The following is a 20,591-nucleotide window of genomic DNA, read 5'->3' as shown; positions in this document are numbered from 1 at the left end:
ACTGTCTGAATATTTATGCATTGTTAAATTTCTAAATGAAGTACTTTGACTGTATATATTATTGGGCACTGGTGTCCGTTCCTGCTCGTGGATGGCCACTTTCCTGCAGAGTTTAGCTCTAACCTAACTGCCTAGGGCTGCATCTTAATATGCATACTTCCCTACTATACAGTAGTTTGAAATGACCAGTATGTCTGAATTTATAGTATTTGTGAAACAGTTGACAAAAAGGATGACATAATTACATAATACTTTAAAGTGTGCATTCACACTGTACTATCCCATGAGGAAGCTGTAAGTCACATGGAAATGTAGGATGTCCAGATTACATTCATTCTACACACATTCATACTTTATAAAATAATCTTTGACGCTTATACCTCCGCTTTTATAGACAAGGCTTAAGCCTAGTCCCAGACTAAAATACATGTCTGGGCTATTTCAACTGAAGAAACTTGCACTTGAGTGATCTCAAAATATGTTCAATTTATTGTTTTGCCTCAAGATGTACACCAATAATGTTTTAATCTAAGGCATATTTATCTAAGCTACTTAAATGTCCTAATTGAACTATGACCTAATCCTGGTTTAACCTAAGGCCCCTGGCTTAACCTAAGGTCTGTGAAACTGGGGCAAAAAGTACTATTTCAAAGAAGTACCTACTTGGAAAGGATACCAGAACAGACATAGTCTAAATTTCTAATAATTCTGAAGTCTGAGATTAGTTGGTTCAGAGTGTTTATTTAGGCTTATAGCTAAACTCTGCAGGACTTTGTCACTAGACACTTTGAAACTCCTGCCACATGACATCTATTTTTTAAATCTGTCATTACATATGTAAATCAGTGAATTATTTTTTTCTCTCTCTCTCTCTCTGTTTAGACCTCCCTAATTACTGTGGAGGAGCCAAGAGGTAGAAGCCAGTATGTGCCTCTCACTCTCCTTCGAGAGAAAGGAACCTATGGTACTGTAACTGTCAACTTTGAGGTGAGCATCTATCTATCTGTCTGTCTGTCTGTCTTTCTGTCTGTCTGTCTGTCTGTCTAACCATCCATCCATCCATCCATCCATCTATCTTTAATTATTTATTAATTCACAGATTTTTGGAGGTCCAAACCCTGCAAGTGAGGATCTCAGTCCAGACATGGGGAACATCACTTTTCCTCCTGGTCGTGCTGTTGTAGTTTTCAGCATCATGATACAAGATGACAAGGTACGGTTTCTTTGTTGAATAGACATAAAAGAGATCACATGAATAATGATAGCATTATTATTACATTTCTGGACCGTTGAAGAGGAAGAATTGCAAAATAATATATTATATATATTTCTCAACTTTTGTGTATGCCATAAAATGACTCTAAAAAGATGATTTAAAGTCAAAGAAACCATCATTCTGAGACAAAACAACAACAACTGTTGTCAAGTAGATTCACAATAAGTGAATGACTAACATAGAAGATGTTCTGAATTAATCTATCATAATATGTGTTGTTTTTAATCTCACATGTCCACTAGCTTCCAGAAGATGACGAGATTTTCACAGTGCGGTTGACAGAAGCAGCTGGCGGAGCTTTACTCAATCCTAACAGAAGCAGTGTTCAGATCAAGATCTCCCGTAATGATGCTCCCATCCGCTTCTCCAAACCCACACTGGTTGTCCCGGAGAACATTGGTGTAATTTCTCTTAGCATTACACGTGGTAGAACTGAGGATGGTCTTCTGATCGGTTCTGATGACAGAACGGTGTCCGTGGCCTATACAGTCATTACAGGCAATGGGGCGGCCAGTGCTACTCCACTGGCGGACTTTGTGGATCTACAATCAGAGAGGATAGTTGTTTTCCCTCCAGGTGTCCATGAAACAGAACTCCGCTTCAACATCAAAGATGACAACATTCCGGAGATTGCAGAATCTTTCCAAGTGGTTCTTTTGGAAGAGAACTTATTGGGTGATGCAGTGCTGATTACTCCTAGTATTGCACTCGTGACTATTGAGCCCAATGATAAGCCTTATGGAGTCCTGTCAATCGGTCCTTCCCCCATACAACCCCACATCATCAATGAAGACCTGAACCCAATGTGAGTAGAATACTGTTTAAAGCAGAAATATTCAACCCTCTTTCTGTACACCCACTGTCCTACATAGATTTGCTCCAGCCATGATCAAACACACATGAACCTGCTAATGAAAGTCCTCGGGATCACTTGGAAAATCACAAGCAAGTGTGTTGGAAATGAACTTTGCAGGACAGTGGTTCTCCATGAGCTGGGTTGAAGACCTGGGTTATAGTGTTATAACACTTGCATTAACAGGTCATTATTCAATTAATAGTGGGTTACTTGTCTTGGTTATAAATCATACTCCTTATATATTTTCCAAATGCACATGGCAGATTGGCACTCTTAATGAAATTTTCAGTCCTGTTAGTAGTTACTACTCATTTTTATTTTTATTTTTTTTCAGTTTTACAATATAAATTTTCCAAACAATTGTTTAAAAATGTATAAAATTAATGAATATAATATATGAAGAATTCATTTGCAAAAACAGATAACTAAATTTTCACAAATCATGTTTTTTAATTATGCATTCCAAATAATCTCAGTCAAACCGCAGTTGGGTTATTTTGATTAGGTAAAAAAAAATCATAATAAAAAAAGAATTCAGTTTTTGCCAATAAACTCTTCGTATGCATCTATACAGTACAATTTTTCCAATGTTCTTAATAACAGTATCTTATTCTGACCAAAACTGCATTTATTTGAACAAAAATACAGTAAAACGGTGATATTGTGAAATATTGTTACAGTTTGAAATAGCTGTTTTCTATTTCAATATTGATTTTGGTGGTGGCAAATTTGATTACTTATAATCCTTCAGAAGCATTATGATATGACAATTTGCAACTCAAGAAATATATATATATATATATATATATATATATATATATATATATATATATATAATAATTATATATATTTTTTTATATTATATACATTTTCATTATATAAAACTTTAGTTATAACTTTTAATATCAATAGAGCATTTTTTGTAACATTATAAATGTCTTTACTGTTACTTTTGATCAGTTTAATGCATCGTTGCTGAATAGTATTAATTTACTGACCCCAAGCCTTTTAACTGTAGTGTATGCCATATAAGATTTATAAATATATAATTACTATTGAAATACTGGTATCATTATTCAGTTTTCAGTTTTTTTTTTGTTTTTTTTGTGGTATTTCATTTCAAGTAATGTCAGAAACATTACTTGTACTGGTAACTGGTCATCATAGTCTGGTTTCATGTTGTTATCCACAATATCTGTAATATTGCTAATCTGTGTTTCTGTTTCAGATACGAAGGCATCATCATTGTGAGGAATGGAGGAACTCATGGAGCTGTTTCAGTTAGGTGGAATATAACAAGAAACTCCACGGATTGGACTCCAGTCTTTGCCGACCTTAATCCTGCATCAGGTACCCTAAGGTTTGCTGAGGGCCAGATGAATGCCGTACTGCCTTTAAATATCACTCAGGACAACCTTCCAGAAGAAGCCGAAGCCTTCATCCTCAGACTGATCCCAGGATCTGTACAAGGAGGGGCCGAAGTGGATGAGCCGATGGAAGTGAGTGCTTGGCTTGTGCTTGGTTTTTAGTTAATGCATTTAGAGAATGTGTTTGGATCGCAGATCATAGATCGGTGGTGGCTCAGTTCTGAGGTGGATTTAGTTATGAAAGATGAAAGTGCAAGTTGATGTTGATGACAGCTTGAAGCGCACTCTTTAATTTTTGGAAGGAAAATGTTATTATTCATAATGTGCCCGGGCACTGGTTGTCTTACATGTTGACATGTCACCCACTATGATGATATTCTAGACTTTTATGCTTAGTTTCAGACAGCCGTGGTAGCAGATCCCTTTTGGACCTCACTCGGAGGCTTGTGGTGAGACATCCAGGGAGGTTGTTGTCTTACTCTGGCTCATACCCCTCGTCAAGGAAGGAAGTTCTCAGATCAGAGCTGGTTCTTAGTTACCATCTGGGCAGCACTTAGTCCGTTTAAGGCGGATGTGGCGTAAAATGAGACACATGTGTCTCTCTGACACAGCGGCATCACAGACTGCTGGTTACACTGAGTGTCACTTGGGTGTTCCCTTCATGTGTTCCCAGCACAAAATAGCCCACAGCAGAGCCTGTGGGTGGCTGGCTGTTCTCTTTATAACTTGTCTGTTATAAATGCTGTTGTCTGTTCACACTATGTGTGAAAGGAGAGAATAAATCTGACCCGAGTTTATGTTTAAACCTATCAATTACCCATAAGTGTGATCATAAGTTTATGTTAGCTGAATTGACTCTGCAGGTTGTGACGACTAATTGTGAAGAGCTTATTTATGTCAGCTGTTCCTAAATTCACTGAAAAAAGTAGCTACTACAGATATTTAGAGAGGTCTTGTGCCTTGATCTGATGAGGCTTTGGTAAATGACAGAGTCATAAACTAGCTCATGAATGTTATTTTTACACTCTTGTGAGGTCTAATGAAAGAGAAGGGCTTTCTGCGATTGGTTCACTGTAAGTTTTACACCGATAGTCTAATGTTGCGTTCACTGTAATAAGTGGTGAGATTTGTTTATAGCTATGTGTTACAGGTTTCAACATAGAGAGGAAAAGATCAGGTTATTTTAGAGTTCATCGCAAGAGGAAACAGATTTTTTTTTTCTATTAAAAGCATCTGTAATTTTTTTCCTCAATGTTATGGTTAAAGTTACAAAACAAAAATGATTTTTACAATGTTTTCATTGGAAATTTGGGCAGGACAGTTCATAGGATTTGAAATGTCAGAAATGTGTAAATATTTTGTGTGAGTGAACAGAAATGTGCTTGTAATTTTGTTAAATAGTTTATATTTTCCATTCAAAAACACCTTTATGTGAGCGTAACATAGCCAATACTTGAGCTCTGAAGTTGTCTACAGTAAGTCATCTTTTTTGCAGTGGGATACAGTATTAGGAGAATTAACCTCTAGTTGTGCAATACTAATGTATAATCCTAAAAGGGATAGTTTACGCCAAAAAAAGAGCATTCTGTCATACACCGACCTTTATGTCGTTCCAACCCTGTATGACTCTTTCTGTTTGTTTTGACAATCTAAGTCAATGGTCACCAAAACTGTTTGAATACCAACATTCAATACAAATATCTTCTTTTGTGTACCGCATATTTCCAAAACTTTATGCATGTTAATGCATATTCTGAAGAAATGTCATGCCCCATAAGTGCATTACTGTATGTTTGGTTGCTGAAACAACCTGAAAGATGAGTTTAAATGCTTGAAATGATTGTCTGTAACCTTCCTGAATGGAAACCTGAAGTCAGTATGTTGTTCTTACTTCACAGATGGTGTTCTTCATTCAGGACAGCGATGATGTCTATGGTCTATTTGGCTTTCATCCAAGAGAGAATCAAAGTATTCAGAGTCAACCAGAAGGACGCTTCTTGTCACTTAGCTTCCTGAGAGAAGGGGGGACCATGGGAGAGGTGCGACTTACCCTAACTGTCCTCTACATACCTGCCAGACCACTGGACCCATCACGAGCCAGGGATGGGGTGCTGAATGGAACGAGTGTCAACAGTGTGCTGTTCAGTTCCGGTCAGTCACGAGCCCAACTCATCTTGCCAATACGCAATGATGCTTTCTTGCAGAACGGGGCTCATTTCCTCATTCAGGTAGGATATGTTTGTGAAAAATAACTGAGCCCTGCTATCTAAAAACATAATCAGTTTTTTGTTCATTACTTAGCAATGTTGCGAAGGTTTACACTACACTTTAAAAGTTTGAAGACAGTAAGTTTTTATTATTATTTTTATTATTATGAGGAAATTAGTAATTGTATTTATCAGGGCTGCACTAAATTGATCAAAAGCATTTGTAATGTTCCAAAAGATTTGTATTTCAACTAAATGCTGTTTTTTTTAAGCTTTCTATTCATTAAAGAATCCTGAAAAATATTAGCAAGTAAAACTGTTTTCATCCCTGACAAGAATAAGAAAATGTTTCTTGAGCATCAAGTCAGGGTATTATAATGATTTCTGAAGGATTATGTGGCACTAAATTTATAATATTAAATTTTGTTTGAATATTTCACATTATTACTGTTTTTACTGCATTTTAGATCAAATAAAGCCTGTGAAGTGCTTGTTTGACAGTCAGAGCAGTTCATTGTTTTATGAAATGATTATGTTCTGTTTTATCAAAAGCATGTTTTGACACTTTAAAGGGATAGTTCACCCAAAAATTATGTCATCATTTACTCACCTTTGTGTTGTTACAATGCTTTATGCCCCTCGTTCTTTTTTGGACCACAAAAGGAGATTTAAAATGGATTCATGTCTTTCATTAGTTGGACAGTGTGCAGTTGGTTAACATCTCCCCACAAATCCCATCTGTGAGTCCTCGCTTTGGAGGAGCTTTGAACATCTCCCTGATCATCACACCTGATATTGCTAATGGAGAGATAGGCTTCACCAGTAATCAGACAGTGGTGGCGCTGGAACCAGAAGATTCAAACATCAGCTTGGTATAAAAACACTCTCCTGGACAATTTTTTCTTTACATATTTCAAAAATCTAAATATATTTAATTTGGTGTTGGAAATCAGAAAAAAATATATATAATTTTAATATGTTCTCAGACTTTCGTACCCTATTGTATTCTTGGATGACGAAATTATGTGAAACATGATTCTCTCTGTCTCTAGATAACTCTTCAACTGAGGCGAGATGGGACGGATGGCCAGGCATTGGTCTTCTGGAGTCTGCGACGCGCTGGCGAGAACAGAGAAGATGTCACTGAGGGTGACATTTCACCTTTCACTGGATCGGTCCGGTTCCTCTCAGGACAAAGTGAAGCAGTGATTAACATCACTGTAATGGCGGACAATATCCCAGAGATCAATGAGACCGTCATTCTTGCATTAGACAGGTCTGTTTAACTTGTTATAATGACATTGAGATGTTTTAAAGGGTCATTTCAATCCAAATACTTTATGGATCCATTATATTGTATGGTGGATCAAAGTGTTGGTTGCCTTCTGAAGTTTTACATGATGACCCCTTTCAGTCTTTTCCTTTACTCTGGGAATTATTTTGTAATCATTGTGCTGGGACACTATTTGTCCTCCTTTCACTTTCCCTTCACAGGGTAGAAACCGCTCGCTTTGTAGTGTACTTCGGGTAAGTGCGCACTAGAAAGACTGTGCCTTATTGTGTGCTGTGAATAAACTCTTTTTGTGGAAAGCTCCACTCTGAACTTTCAGGGGCTTTGTTTTAACGTTTCGATGGGGTATGTCCCTTTTATCTGGGTGTGTGAAATGAATAGTAAGAGTGTGTTTGTATATGTTGGGGGTGACCGCACTTGGATGCAGGCAAACGCTGCTTGTACTCATTTAGCACCTCAATTACGGAGTTCCTTTATCCTGTCCTGTAAAAACATCAGTGTTTGTATGCATGCAGCACATCCTCTGAATGCATTTGTTTAGAACACTTCTTCTGCAAGCTCTTTGTCAGCCATTTTACTAATTATCTGGAGCCTTCAGTGATGGCTTAGACTAAGCCAAGCTTGGTTTAAAGTACACAAGACCCCTGGTGAGAAGGAGAGGATAGTGGGTTACTTTAAAACATGACTTGTCAAATCAGCATAACCAAGAGGCCTTAGGCCAAGCAATTTAAGATGCTTTCAGATGCTGGTGTGACCACACTCATACATATCCAAAATATGAATCTGACAAATAATTTGTCATAGAATACTGGTAATCATTGTTCCTTGTGTCAGGCGTTTAGCCCATACTGCTTAAAACAAAATGATTGTGCATTATAATCTACTGTACTGTAATATGTCATAGTACATTTTTTTCTGCTTTCTAATAATATAACTTTACAGTCTCACTATACTGTAGCATATGTTTGTCACCATATTGCTCTACAGGACAAATGTGGACAACCAGATACTTAAACCAGGTTTCACTAGCCGAGAAATTGTTATTCTGGAGAACGATGACCCTGGAGGAGTATTTGAGTTTTCACCTGTCTCTAAAGGACCTTGGTTTATCAATGTAAGACATAGTTCATTCATTTATTATTTCATTCATTCAGATTAAATTTTCTTTATTTTCTTATTTACTATTATTTTGTATTGAATTATTTATATTTTATATAAATGTTTAAATTAAACATCAAATATTAAGTACTATTTTTATGGATATGTGCTTGTATACTTTGTAAATGGTCACCAGTATAATTAGTATAATATAGTCCCTATTTTCATTCATCAAAAGTCAGAAGTCATATAGATTGACAAATTAATTAAATGTTAAATAGAATATTAAACTATAAGACTATGAAATAGACTGCAGTACAACTTACCATTGACACAACTGACAAATTAAAATTGAATTAATAAAATCTTGATGTAAATAAATACAGTATAAATATTATTAATAAAACATTGTTTTAATGTACGTGTAAACAAACAGCAAAATGTAAAATGATTTTAAATGGAGTTTAGCATGCAACTTTCTTTCATGTTTTTCATTGCATTTACTTGAACATGTGACATGTTTGGATGATTTGTTGACTATGCAGGAGGGGGAAACAGTAGAACTGAGGGTGATCAGAGAGCAGGGGCAGCTATTAAACCAGCTCGTAAGATATACAGTGATTCCTTCTGGAAATGCTCAGTTCTATGGGGCCACTGGGATTCTAGAGTTCCAGCCAGGGGAGAGAGAGGTGATGGTGGCCCTGGTAGCCAAGCCTGATGGGATACCAGAGGTAAGTAGTTCAGGACTAACGAACAAGGCTCACTAACATTTATTATGTCCTCTAATTAAATGACCCTGTGTTACTTAAAGGATGATCTGCATAATTCCTTACTTCCTTTAATGTTAGGCTTCCTTTAACACTTCAGAAATGTTTGGAAATTTAAAATGTAAGGAAACCTGGCTTCTAAAAGATTGTCTGATTTTTTGTCTTCAGCTAGATGAGACGTTCTCAGTGGTCCTAAGTAGCCACAGCACGCCAGCTAGTCGCCTTGGGAACCGAAGGCAGGTCAACATTACCGTTCGTAAGAGTGATGACCCATTTGGGGTCATTGAGTTCATTCAGCCTGGCTTAGACTTCACCATCAATGAAAGCAAAGCCATGGATACTCAGTCAGGTACGGAGATCTTTAAGCTACAGCTTCTGGTCACTTAACTTTCTTCTCTTTTAGAATCTGTTTAAAATAACATCATTATGTTTGATAGCATCCTACCCCATTGGGAGAAGCAGGGGTAGGTTTGGGAACGTGTCAGTCTTCTGGATTCTTGAGCCAACCTATTCGGGAGACATCAACCCAGTGCAGGGCGAGATTGTCTTTGCCGAAGGGGAGTATCTAAAGAACCTCACCCTATTTTCTATGCCAGATGAGGTAAGCTTCAGCAGCTCATAATATCATAACTAGATACTTATGTTTAAAGGAGAAGCATATCTGTAGTTCAGATTTTTATTTTATTTGATGCAGATCCCAGAGAAAACTGAAAATTTCACCATCACCCTTCTGAATACAACCGGTGGAGCAAGACTAGGATACATTCTCAGTGCAAGGTTAAGCATTCGTGAGAATGATGATCCAATATATTTTGCCGGTATGTTTGTCATATGTCAGTACAATGTACATATTAATTTGAAGACAAAAGGGGCCTTCGCACCAGAGGAAACTTTTCATAGTTCCTAGAATTATTGGCGGGAAGTTCCCACTTTTTGGCATGTTCGCATCACAGGAACTATAAATGTGTTTAGTATCAGGAACTCCGTTTTGGGAACTAAATTAGCTTCTTCTTCAGAGTAGGGTCTAAAACAGTTATATAGGAACTACCAGTGACGTAAGTGTATGCTGATTGGCCAAATGCATATGAAACACTGGCTACCCAGCATTTTTAAAAAGCAGTGTAAAAATATTTACTCCACGAACATGGAAAACATTTGTAAATTCATAAATGTTGCGAAGAAAAACAATGGTGTTAGCCGCATCAGAGTTCCTGCTGCCGGTGCGAATGTAACCAGGAAAATGATCAGAGGGAGAATTTGGTTCTGTAGTAACCACCATGCTGGCTGTTCTTAGTACTATGCATGTTCTTAAAACTATGAAGTTCAAAAGCCCCTAAAAAGTATACAGTGGTATAGAAGCCCATTTCCAACACTGATTTAAAAAATTTTAAAAAGGTAATTGGCAATTTTTATCTCACAATTCTGATTATTTATTTATTTTTTAAATTTGAATTGAGATATAAACTTGCAATTGGGAGATATAAAGTCAGAATTGTAAGATATAAACTCCCAATTCTGAGAAATGAAGTCAGAATTGCAAGATATAAACTTGCAGTTCAGATTTTTTCAGAAACTCGCAATTGCGAGAAAGAAACCTTTTTCCCCTTAGAACTGAACTTTCTAACTTGTAATTGGGAGTCTATTTCTCACAGTCAGAACGGCAAGAAAAAAAAAGACAGAATTGTGAGATATAAACTCACATTTGTAAAAAAAAAAGTCAGAATTGCGAGTTTATTACTCTTTTTTTTTTTTCAATGGCAGAAATAGGCTTCTATACAATGTCAGCAATAAAGTAATAAAGTTAGGGGTGTCCCCGACTAAGGATTTACATAGTCGAATCGGAATTTTCTGATCTTGCCGATAGTCGACTGATAGTCGAATCATATGTTTGGGAGCGGGGCTTAATACATTACCAAGAGACAGTCATAATAACTGACGTTAACACAGAAAATTTGCAACGAATGCTTCACAGATACATAAAATTATGTTTTATGTTTAAAACATTTATATTAAATGTCAGCGAAACCTTAAGAATTCCTAACATTTTTTACAATAACATTCTCATTATAACATTATGACATTATCACAGACTCTGCTGCCATAAATAATACGATTATATGACCATGCAGTCAATACAGATATTTAATAAAAACATTAAAAACAAGCAGGGCTGTAACATAACCCATTAAAAAATGCACGCCAGGTCTACACCGGACACGAGTGGCGTGATCTGACAAAAGACAACAGAACCCAGTGATGGATACACTGGACACGATCCCCATCAGTGAACTGATGCTAGTTCTGTTTATGACGAAATGTTCTGACACTGTGTTCAGATGATTTGACACTGTACTGTAGACTAGAAAATATATTTCCACTTGCTAATGTCCTCCGTCCATGACACTGACTCACTGCGGAGCTGCCAGTTTGAATCTGAACAGCTCTTAACACTGAGTGGATGGTTAGATGCATGATGGGCTAGTATTAACAAATAAAAAAAATAATAATAATAATAAAATAAAGGTCTTTCCAGCAATAAGGTAATAACATTACAGTTTTTTATCATCTTGTCTCAGTTATAAATTTATAACAAACTTGTTTTTAAAAATTTCTTTGTCATTTGAATATTGATTTTAAAATCGATTTAAATCATAAATCAGATTTTTCTTTTAGGCCATATGCTATCGCCCAGCACTAAAAGCAAGTAAAGAAGGCTCCCTTTAAAATCACTTAAGTTGTCAGTTAATAAATCTCTTTTTTACATTGTGTGCATTTTGTTGATTATAATGAGAGAACTTGAGTTTAATCGTGAGAACGGTTTTTTAATCCGTCCATTCTTTAGAGTTTCAAAGATTTTTTCTTGTTTTAGGCTAATTAGGCATAAATAATGTGAACGAAATTATACAGTGCTTCACGTTTAAACATGCAACAATTTCTTAATCAGTTTACAGACAAATGTCTTTTTCCCAAGAAGTTATCTGTCAAAATAAAAGACATGTAATGAATAACAAAAATGCATGTTGTTTTATTAAAGGAATTTTAAAATATAAATTAAAATATAGGCATAATATATGAAAATATTGACATTGCATATTAATCCATGTAGCCTACCACCCTAAAATAGGCTACCATTTTTAATGCTCCGATGAATAGTAAACCACAATTTCTTTTGAGTAATATAACACATAATTCATATAATATTAATAATACTGCACACCTTTTAAATGTATCAAATCTAAAATATGGTTTAATACCATGTAGCTTAGAGAAAATATAATCACAGGTTCAGGCACAGGCTTGACATTTATCCTGCTTGAATTCATTCTAAGAAATGCACATAACTTCATAAGTACCAAACTTTCATATGTGAATATTACATATTAAATATATTAAATATTTTATCTATTTTTTTTTAACTGTTTTTCTTTCATTTTCCGTAAATGAAGCCGTCAAATGTAACACATCAGCGAGGCAAAACTGACGTCTATTTGGGAAAATGTGCTTTAATGCGCTTGTTTAATAACTTGTGGTTAAAGCGCCACTCAGCGGTCAAAAGCTGCAAATGCAATTTACAAAAGCCGCGGCGGCGGTACGTGCGGCGATAAAAAGGGCCTTTAGGCTGTCCACCTACTGTATATGACAGTAGTTAATGTTCTGCATTTCTGTTTTGAGCTGCATGCGCTGAAGATGACTAGTAGAATGAGGCATTTGATAGCAGGTTTTTAATCAATTGCATTTAACTTATCATTTATCTCATACAGAATATGCTTTGTTATTTATACAACATAACGTTAATATTACGACTTATAGGTCTTCTTACGACTTTATCTGCACAAAATACCTGAATGTATAATTTAATAATATAGTTTAATAATATTTAATAATATAAGTTTGTGCTGCTCACGCTGCACGCTGAAGAGATAATCACCGTAGTACTTACAATGAAGTGCTTTACTGCTGTGCAAATTAACAAAATACAAATTATATGAGATGAATAATATATACAAGATATATATATGTAAGCCCTCTGAAAAGATTTTAAATAACTTGTACCCTACCTGATCTAAAAAATCCAGTCTTTCACTCTTTCTGTGTCAATTTGAGTCTTTAAGATTTAAATCTCTGCCGCCAAGATGCTCTTCTCTGGTCACGGATTATGGAAAGTGGAACTTTAATCTATAGGGGTGGTTGGATTTAATCACGTGCATTAAAATATTTATTTAAAACGTATATCTTTTCAAATTCTTATTTAGAAGGATTATCTTAATAGGCTGTATATTAACCTATTCGTTAGAAAACCCATAGTTCTATGTGAAATCAGACATTTGAGCCACACCCTTATAACCAAAATTGCATGATCATAACACCTCAGCGAATATTCGACTGTGAGATTGGTAGTCCAAGCAGGCTCCTCCTATCGAAGCATCAAATCTTGACTATTCGGGTCACTCTTAAATAAAGTCATAGTGTGACATATAATTTCATATTGTGGGATATAAAACAACAATTTTGAGAAGTAATGTTACAATTATGAGATATCAAGTCATGTTAAAGCCACAATTGTGAGAAACTGGTGAAAAGATTGGGGACTGATATAGCTGCTCACCATAACAATATTAAAATAATTTAGAAATTTGTTCTTTGTTTGTAATGTTTTCTAGAACCTGTGGTTCAGAGGGTGCAAGAAGGGGGCGTGGCCAATTTCACCATTCTACGAGCTGGACCTGCTAACTTTATCACCACAGTGAAGTATCTTTTTGAGTATGGTGACGCATCATTGGGAGACTTCACTCCACTGAGTAACGACTCAGTGTTGGTCTTTGATTTTGGAGAGTGGATGAAGAACATATCGGTTTTGGTGGTAGATGACGACATACCAGAGACAGATGAACCATTCCACATAGTTCTCTTCAATACCACAGGTTTGTCACATCCTCAGCTTTCAATTAACCATAGATTCAGTGCACTTTATGTTACAAAGTTTTGGTCCCTTTCAACATGCATTGACTTTTGCTTTGTGCTGCATTATTTTTGGGTGACTTCTTTTGCTAGCCCCTCGAACCCCCAACTTTTAATTGTCTATGTTGCCCGATTAGCTTCATTAAATTTCCACTTCATGAGACAAATACTGCTCTTCAGCTCTGCTCTGTAGAGGCAATAAATCCACCCTGTTAAACATTTGTTTTGATTTGCACAGTGCTCTGTTGATTGGCCTCAACTTTCAAAAGCCCTCTCTAATCCTTGTATTGTGGAACACGCACACATTCATGAAAAGGGCTGGGTGACTGTAGAAAGTTAATTACAAAACTGTCCTTCTGCAGATCACAAAGCAAACCCACCAAGAGTTTTCTGTCTGGAGGCTTTACCACTTGCCCTGAGGGATTGTGTTTAAATACATGTTGGGTGTTATTATGACATAAAACTAGAGCTTTTGAAAGCATGATATGATTGCCATGGTTAGCTTGTACCAATTACAACAGTGTTTCATCTAGAATGATGTTTAGCATAACAGTTACAATGTGTGAATGTTAAACAAATGTGCTTCCACAGAGAAATTTGAAAAGGATTCTGCACAAAATGTTTGTTTTCTTCATTATAAATCTTTCTGGATTCATGCATTAATGAATTTTTATCATGATAAATAAGAAGCATATAAAAAGTATATATAAAAAGGTTGGTACCAATGAATAGCCCAATGATGAATAATTGTTTTAAATAAAAGTAACATTTCACTTTTATATATTGAAGTAACATGTATGTTGTTATTGAATTAAATGAATGCAGCAATAGTAAGCATAAAATTATAAAAAAAAAAAAAAACATGAGAGTGATGCTATACTTATGTGTGGTTGTATATGGGTCTTGTCAGGTGATGCAGTGGTATATGGTCGAGACACTGCTACAGTGGTGATTGAGGCCAATGACGATGCTAATGGGATATTCTCTCTGGATTCCTCTCAGAAACCAGTAGAGGAGGGACGAACCAATAACTTTTAGTGAGTCTCCAATTCTCTAATCTCTAATATACATTTGAACCAGATGTAAATTTTACAGCACAGATTGATTTTGATTCAAATCATACAACACTTTCTTTTAGCTTTTGAAAAAGAAGTATTTATGTTTTACTCTTTGTGAAATAATGTTTCCTTCTGTGTCTCCAGTGTTCTTCGAGACAGAGGGCACTTTGGAAATGTCACAGTATATTGGCAGCTGTTTGCCAAAAACACCCCCCTTGAACCTCACCAAGAATTTCTGAACACATCTGGTTCTATAGTATTTTATACAGGGGACAAGACAAAACCTATTGTTCTTGAAGCCATCTCAGACAAGCTCCCAGAGTTCAATGAGTTTTATGAGCTCAGACTTACGAATGTCTCAGGTAAAGTCAATATCAGAAGTCAATGTTTTAGTTTTTAGGACCCAACATTTTGATACATGCACTACACAATTTGTTGTCCAATCAAGTACCCCAGAATGCCCCTTCCCATTTTATCACCTGTAATCAACTAAATATCACATCAGTTGTTTAAAAAAAATTGGGATAATCCCTTTGAAAAATCCTGCACAATGTTCCATGAGACCTTTAATTTTTATAGTAATTTCATATGTGCAAATATATTACATCTACTACATTTCAAATGTTGTCTTTAGGTGGCTATCCTGGTAAAGGAGGAAAGTTGGCAGAGAAAGACCTCAATGCATCAGTTCTCATTCCCTTCAATGACGACCCATTTGGAGTTTTCGCTATTGCCCCTGAGAGTCTGGAGCGTGAGGTAGCCGAGGACGTCTTGTCAGTCAACGATATGTTTGATGTCACATCCTTCACCATACTTCGTCAGCAAGGAACCTTTGGAGATGTGCGTGTGGCCTGGGAAATCCTGTCAGGAGCTTTCCCACATGGTCTTCCGCACATGGAAGACCTGATATTGATTGCTTCTTTTCCTCAGGCTGTAGAGCTCCGACCACATGCCAGGAGACGCCATGCAGGCACCGATGCATTCTTCTTCTCTGGACATCCAGGAGCTTATGGATCCATCAGTGAAGAAACCCATCTGCAGGTTCCACAGAACCTGGCTAACTTTACCCTGTCAGTCTGGCTGATGCCCAGTCCTGATACAGATGGATTTATTGTCTCTAAAGGCAATGGGAATGGAACTATCTATTATGGAGTTCACTTACAGACTAATGAATCCCACGTTACTGTTATGCTTCATTACACAACTGTAGGATCTAACAGCACACAGGTGGCACGAGCTACTGCAACTAAATTTGTAGAGGATAATACATGGGTTCATGTGGTCATCGCTGTGGAAGATGGAATAATTGAGTTTTATCTGGATGGGAGCCCAATCCCTGGGGGGATAAAGAGTCTAAAAGGAGAAGCCATTGTAAATGGTGAGTAAAACTGTTTCCGACACTGATTATAAATCAGCATATTAGAACGATTTCTAAAAAAATCATGTGACACTGAATACTGGACTAATGATGCTGAGAATTCCGCTTTATATTATATTTTAAATTATATCAAAATAGAAAGCTGTTATTTTAAATAGCAATAATATTTCACAAAATTAAAAAAAAAAATCTGCATTTATAAGCATATGAAACTTTCTTTTAAAATCATAAAAAAAAAAAAAACTTACTGATCCTAACCTTTTGAATGGCAGTGTATTGACTCATATAAATGAATAAATAACTAATTTATTTTTTATAAAATGTATATAAAGTAAATAATATACCTGTTTCTGAGTATATCCTACTGATGCCACCCTCATTTTACGTCTTTATCAAAATCATTCTCATCATTTGACATCATTTGCATCAAAGGCTTTTTTTATTTGATTTTAGCACCACACATTTTAGCCTTTTAACAACTGCATTACAAATTAGGAAACCACCACTGCTATAATTCTTCATTTGGAGTTCTGCTTAAAAACAAATCCCTCATGCTTGTGTTGGTCAAGAAATGACATGTGGTTCCTCACCTATTCTTGTGGCCCATATCTAGTCTAATGAGAGCCCTATGCCATTGTTTAGCTTTTCACAGGAATACTGTATGCTTGACCAAACATTGAGCCGCTGGACATTGTTAGCAGCATATAAAGGCAGCTGGCATACTCTCTCTCTCTCTCACTGGAAAAACAATAGAGCCCCTGCTAAGACTTTTTTTATACCATCTTGAGTGAAGTGAATGTACACATGAACTGTATGGATATCTGAGATGGTCTCTCACTTGTTAGCATTGTTGGTGATTACAGCCTTTGTTAAATGTTCTTGTTTGGGCTCCATGAAGCGTATTTCCTCAATTTATACAGTTGTGTGCCTTTGAATGTCTCTCTGGTGGTCAGGAGGTTACTGCTTTAAGCTGGTGTATCCAACGAGGATGAACTCTTCCAATTTTCTTATTCCAATTTCACCGCTATCACATTTCTCTTGTTTCTCATCATATAATGAGTTATCAGAGCCCACTAGTACGAAGGCTATGTCTATGGTGATTGGAAGGGAAACAGATATGTCCCTAAATGTATTCCTCCAAAGACATTTCACTGTGTGGTTTTAGCTGGGTCAGACAGGGCTAGCTTGAAAATGCTGGTTTGAGCACAGTACTGTTTCTTAGCCTCAGTGTGTGTTCTTTTTCAGTGCTGCATGATAGATTATGCACATTTATGATGCAGCTTGATTTATTTTGGTTCATAAATCCTTAGTGAGTTTTATTGCTCATTCTAACCCTTTATTATTAAACTTTGGCAGATAACTCATCCAACACTAGTTGTGTTAGAGATATAAGTGATTCCTCAAATTGCAGGTCTTATTGAGGTGTGCTTGTTTTCTAAATAAAGGAAAAGTGAGATTGACCTTTGACCACTAATGCCGCGTTTCCACCGAAATTACCTGGAACATTTGTACCAGGAACTTTTTTTCCCAGGAACTTTTTTCCCCCCAGACCTGTTGCTTTCTGCGTTTCCACCGCGGTGTAAAGTACTGGGAAGATTAGGCAAATAGACTGGTGACGTAGGTCTGCACGTGTTTCTCAATACAAAGTGCGCTGATTTTGGACGTGCATTCACGGTAGTTCAGACTTTGTGCATTCGACTCGGGAGTGTGATGTCCGCGACGACACAAATCCGGTAAATCTGCAAACAGCAGCGTACTTGATAACTTCAGTCAGCTTGCTTTGGCTACTGCTATTTTCCTCTCTGTATATTTACAATAAAACGAAATAGGATATCAAATACCACTGCCTCCTTTCGTTTTCATTTAAGCATAATAACAGCTGCAGAAATGTACTTAGTTCAGGGATATGTGTATATATACAGCCATTACAATGAAACAAAATATTATATAGATTTGCCTTTTTTATTTTATTTTAACATATAGATAAATTGAATACAGACCAAAGATAACCTGTTAGATTTACCACGCAGCTGAATTATATTTTATGTTTAACCACTAAAGAGATATCAGAGCCAGCGGCACATATCAGAAGGTCTAGCCGAGGTAAGGCTGCTTCTCGGCGGATACATGATCACTGAGCTCCTGCTGATCGTGTGGAGCTCACCGTCTCTGAGATCGGCGAAACAAATTTTTAAATAGGCGCTGTCTTTATAAATAAACCACAGATTTGAGTTTTAAACAACTACATTCTCGCCTGAAATACTTTTAAAATTACATTTCATGACACAATAGCAGTAATATTTTGAAAATGTTGATCCGAATAAATGGTGGTTGAACTCAACCAATGCAGCGTGAACTCAACCAATCAGCATGTTTAGCGCCCAAGTCCCGCCCCCGAAAGTTCCGGAACTTTTTAAAAAGTAACACCTCGCCAGCAGGGACTTTCTGAAGGGCATTTTTTTACCCGGAACTTTATTTAGTTGCTGGTTCCTGTGGTGGAAACACACCGAGTACCTGCCCAAAGTCCCTAGATCCTGGGTAAAGTTCCTGCGGTGGAAACGCGGCTTAAGCAACCATCTAGTAAAATACTCTAGCCTTGCATAGAAAAACCCTCAAACCCCTCAGAAGAACACATTAGCTACCTCATATTAACCGTGTGCCAACCACCTAAAACCCTTTAGCATGGTTTGCTACAGACACTATAGGCTCCTAATGTAATGTGATGCAACAAACCCAAACATTTTTGAGATTTCAGGAAATATGCATTTTATTTTATTACACATTTGTATAAATAAGACTGTTATTTACTTATATAATTATCTTATATAATTCATCACGTCTTATTGAGGAGAGTTGTGCTATTACTTTTCGAACTTCTTACTTTCACCTGGTTATAAGGAAGAGAAAAAAATCCTTTAGACTAACACTGAAAGACCAACCTGAGCTAAATTTAGGGACAAAGATTTTTTGACATTGACCAGTAAGCATTCACTCATAAACCACTCAGAATACCCTAGCTTTGCTTAGAAAAACTGTAAAAACGAAACGCCTTCGCTACCACACATTAACCTACTGTACAATGCTTTAGTGTCAAATACCTCTCACATTATCTCCAGGAATCCATTCATCTGAAGCACTCTCAGGTAACATTCTATCACAAGATCTTCTGGGGTGTAAACATGCAGCCAATGGGGTTGCAAGCCAAGATGTTTACCCAAAAAGCCACACCATCCATCCATCCATCCTTATGCCTTGTGTTGAATTCTTCCATACAGATGCTGCACCTATTAGGATCGGTTCCAAACCAGATGGTGAACAGCGCTTCACTGGTCTTCTACAAGACCTCCGGCTGTACTCCAGCTGGCTCAACCGCTCCGAGATTCATGAGCTCCACAACCAACCAGCCAAGAACGACCTTCACAATGTGTCAGGGTACCTGACATACAGGCAGGAGGAGAAACTGAAGTCGTTTTTAGTCCAAGTACGGGACGATCAAGAAGAGGAGGGTGAGGAGGTTTTCTACCTACAACTGGTGGCTGTTCAAGGTGGAGCCCGTCTGCCAATGCCCGGACCTACTGCCATCCTCAGGGTCATGAAGAGTGATAATGCCAATGGACTTTTTGGCTTTACTGGTTCTTGTATACCAGATGTAGGTGCAAAAAAAAAATCTTATATCTTCATATAATTACATTATGCTTGTCAGCTTTTTATTTTATTTTAAAACCAAAGATAAAGCAATGTCACTGTATGGCATGAACACATAACAACTTTGCAAATGTCAGTGCAAATGCAAATGCAAAAACTATAAGACTCATAACAAGAACTAGTTCTTACTATGCAAAACATATATCCAGTGGTGACATCCAGTGAGAAATTTGTAATGTTGTCTTACAGATAGCCTTCTGACCAGCACAATTAAGGTCTAATGAGTTAACATCTAACCGTATTATTTAATTAAGTACCCAAGTTGCTTCTTTGTCAGTGTTTGGTTAACCTTCCCTCCGAAAGCACGTAATGTGACCTCTAGTTGTGAGACCATGTCTTCATGTATATTTAATATGTCTTCACGCCTGGATGGATGGAGCATGCATTCTTCTCTTCAAGGAGATTGGATGCATGGCATCTCCAATGACTTGTTCGATAAACAAGACAGATGGTCAGTGAATTCCTTTAGAGGAGGACCTCTCAACTACTGACAGAAAAGACACAGCAGCATGTGCTTTCTCATATGCTCTAAGCAAATAGAAACAAGACTAGGCAGGAAAAAGGAAAGCGGACATTTATTAACTAATTTCCTTTCTATTTAACCAGTAACATGAAATGTAAAGACTGTA

The 20,591-nt window shown here is 36.8% G+C and overlaps 1 protein-coding gene across 1 annotated transcript in view; it reads left to right on the top strand.

Moving 5' to 3' along the window:
• Window positions 1-20,591, top strand: part of adgrv1 (adhesion G protein-coupled receptor V1) — a 125,840-nt gene that overhangs the window by 21,231 nt on the left and 84,018 nt on the right. The window contains exons 5-21 of the mRNA XM_059550160.1: window positions 883-987; window positions 1,100-1,213; window positions 1,519-2,081; window positions 3,361-3,631; window positions 5,398-5,727; window positions 6,402-6,578; window positions 6,759-6,982; window positions 7,985-8,111; window positions 8,641-8,826; window positions 9,031-9,211; window positions 9,300-9,463; window positions 9,557-9,680; window positions 13,524-13,784; window positions 14,732-14,858; window positions 15,024-15,241; window positions 15,514-16,257; window positions 19,533-19,906. Of these exons, the coding sequence (XP_059406143.1) occupies window positions 883-987; window positions 1,100-1,213; window positions 1,519-2,081; window positions 3,361-3,631; window positions 5,398-5,727; window positions 6,402-6,578; window positions 6,759-6,982; window positions 7,985-8,111; window positions 8,641-8,826; window positions 9,031-9,211; window positions 9,300-9,463; window positions 9,557-9,680; window positions 13,524-13,784; window positions 14,732-14,858; window positions 15,024-15,241; window positions 15,514-16,257; window positions 19,533-19,906 (4,290 nt within the window). The remainder of the gene's footprint in view (window positions 1-882; window positions 988-1,099; window positions 1,214-1,518; window positions 2,082-3,360; window positions 3,632-5,397; window positions 5,728-6,401; window positions 6,579-6,758; window positions 6,983-7,984; window positions 8,112-8,640; window positions 8,827-9,030; window positions 9,212-9,299; window positions 9,464-9,556; window positions 9,681-13,523; window positions 13,785-14,731; window positions 14,859-15,023; window positions 15,242-15,513; window positions 16,258-19,532; window positions 19,907-20,591) is intronic.

This window comes from Carassius carassius, chromosome 5 (genome assembly GCF_963082965.1).
Source record: "Carassius carassius chromosome 5, fCarCar2.1, whole genome shotgun sequence".
Lineage (NCBI taxonomy): Eukaryota > Metazoa > Chordata > Actinopteri > Cypriniformes > Cyprinidae > Carassius > Carassius carassius.
The sequence above is the reverse complement of the archived record's forward strand: the minus strand, read 5'-3'. Positions and strand labels throughout refer to the sequence as shown.